The sequence below is a fragment of the Melanotaenia boesemani genome, chromosome 7 (genome assembly GCF_017639745.1).
Source record: "Melanotaenia boesemani isolate fMelBoe1 chromosome 7, fMelBoe1.pri, whole genome shotgun sequence".
Classification (NCBI taxonomy): Eukaryota; Metazoa; Chordata; class Actinopteri; order Atheriniformes; family Melanotaeniidae; genus Melanotaenia; species Melanotaenia boesemani.
In genome coordinates, this window is record NC_055688.1 from 34255408 (window position 1) to 34257376 (window position 1969).

Sequence of the window (1969 nt, forward strand, 5' to 3'; positions counted from 1 at the left end):
TGTATGATGTCAGAATGAACCTAAAATGCACAGTAACCTGTACAGGTGAACTTAAGACTCAATTTTAAATTTTTTAACTGTTCCATGCTGTTCTTTAACAAGATTAACCACAAAAAAATAAAAATAAAAATCCAGGAAGTGGTTGAACCATGAATCAACCACTAAATGTTCTGGTTCAATGACAACTTTCACTCGAACAGTCCCCTTTATCCCTGTTCCTGTCTAGAAATCAGACAAAAAAAAAAAAACTGTGTGGACATGACTTAAAAATCCTGCACAGGCTCTGCACAGTCAACGCCTCTTTTGGGACCCCTGGCTCAGGGACCCCAAGTTGGGAACTACTGAAGCAAGTAAACAAACAGGACAAAAATGTTGCGTAAAGACATTTATTTAACAGTTTTATAAATATAAAGTACAGTAGACATCAGAAGTGAGACCTGCCCAATCCTGGAATGATGTTTACATGTTCACAGTGTTAGACTTTCAACTGTTCTGTGCAAAATACTGTGGTAATGTAGAGTTTAGTAAACAGGCAGTTTGAGGACCTGCTCAAAGTCTCACTCACTTAAAAAAATAAATAAACAGGAAGGACCAGGGTCTCAGCTTCACAGACTGAAATCATGGATAACAGGACTAGCAGAGGAGTAGAGCTTCCTTATCACCAGACGGTATTCTGGTCTCAGCTTCAGCACTTTGTTGGTCTCAAAAATATGTTTCAGCGGTGGCCAGCTGTCATCCTTGTCAGCCCTGAAGACCACAGACAGTTCAAAGGTCGGGGTCACGGTTGGGTCGGGGAAAATACTCCCCACGGACTTCATGCCATCCTTACTCTCCACGTAGAGTTTGATGGAGGCGCCTCGAAGCCCACAGGGCTCATCAGTAGACGTGTGCAGGATGTGGCGGCCCACCCTGGTGGTCATGTGATGAGGCAGCAGCAGCACCTGGCAGTGGAGGACGGATGCCTTGGCTTCTGTCAGACAGCGCTCCATCTGCTGGGTCACATCCTGGTGGAGGAGCCGTTGTTCATCCTCCAAACCTGCATCAAAGGTAATACCTGAAGAAAAACATTGTTGTTAGAGGTGCAGCACAGCAATGCTGTTTCAGAGCTGGACCTTTAAGTTAATTCTGTCATGTCATGAAAAGTTAAAAAAAAAGTGTTGCCCTTGAGTCATTAGCACGACTCAGCAAGCCGTCAGCTGACCCGAGACCTTTATTCAGATTAATTGCTTTGTCATCCGCCAGATTATATAGCTCCAGCTCCAACGTTTACAAGTTTAGGTTTTAAAAGACGGCGCATTAATATCTAAATGTTTAAACGGATAACGGCTCCGTACTAACGGGTCATTTAACAGTTTTAGTAAGTTATCGACTCCCCAAAACTTCTTAAAAATTTTAAATTACTCACAAGGCGAAGTGTTTTCTTTCTCGTCGCAGCTCTCTACGCTTCCCCGCCGGACTGAACTCAATTTTCGTCCCGGGAATGTGAGCTGGAAAAAGTATTTTCCGATCATCTCTATGACACTGTCCTCCTCCGGCCAGGCACGCGCTATGTGTCCGAAAGGTAGAGCCGCGGTATACACCATCCTGATTCTTTGTGAAACTCCGGTATCTCCTCCAAATATCTGGTCTGTGTCTTCTCCATGTAGTGACTGAATCAAGCTGCGCACCTGGAAACGGACAACTGCGCTTATATACCCGGAGGAGCCGCAGCTTGCATCAGATGAGCCACGTGACCAGTGGGCGGGGCCAGCGTAGATCAGTCCAGAAACTTCCTGGATCACGCAACCTGCTCGCAAATTGCAGCGCTGAGAGCCGTCACGTACATTAAAGATGGTTAATGTAAAGCAACCACACTGGATTATTACAGCATACTAAGAACTAAAGCTGCTGGTTTTTACGTTTATTTTTCTAACAAGAACTTATGATGTCAGATGTGATTTAAAGAGCACTATCAATTATATATATATAT

At 44.1% G+C, this 1969-nt stretch overlaps 1 protein-coding gene across 1 annotated transcript; it reads right to left on the reverse strand.

Annotated features, from left to right (window-relative positions):
- Positions 1-360: 360 nt before the first annotated feature.
- Positions 361-1716, reverse strand: si:ch211-39i2.2 (uncharacterized protein LOC449866 homolog). Its single transcript, XM_041989625.1, has 2 exons — positions 1406-1716; positions 361-1054 (listed from the first exon to the last, which is right to left on the reverse strand). Exons 1-2 carry the CDS (start codon positions 1581-1583, stop codon positions 606-608), a joined length of 627 nt encoding a protein of 208 aa, XP_041845559.1. The 5' UTR covers positions 1584-1716; the 3' UTR covers positions 361-605.
- Positions 1717-1969: the final 253 nt, after the last annotated feature.

What these genes read in the sequence shown, in the direction of transcription:
- si:ch211-39i2.2 (XM_041989625.1), bottom strand. Translation starts at nt 1,583, where the DNA reads ATGGTGTATACCGCGGCTCTACCTTTCGGACACATAGCGCGTGCCTGG. An exon ending in GAAAGAAAACACTTCGCCTT is followed by an intron (nt 1,055 to 1,405) that starts GTGAGTAATTTA and finishes GTTTTTCTTCAG; the next exon opens with GTATTACCTTTGATGCAGGT.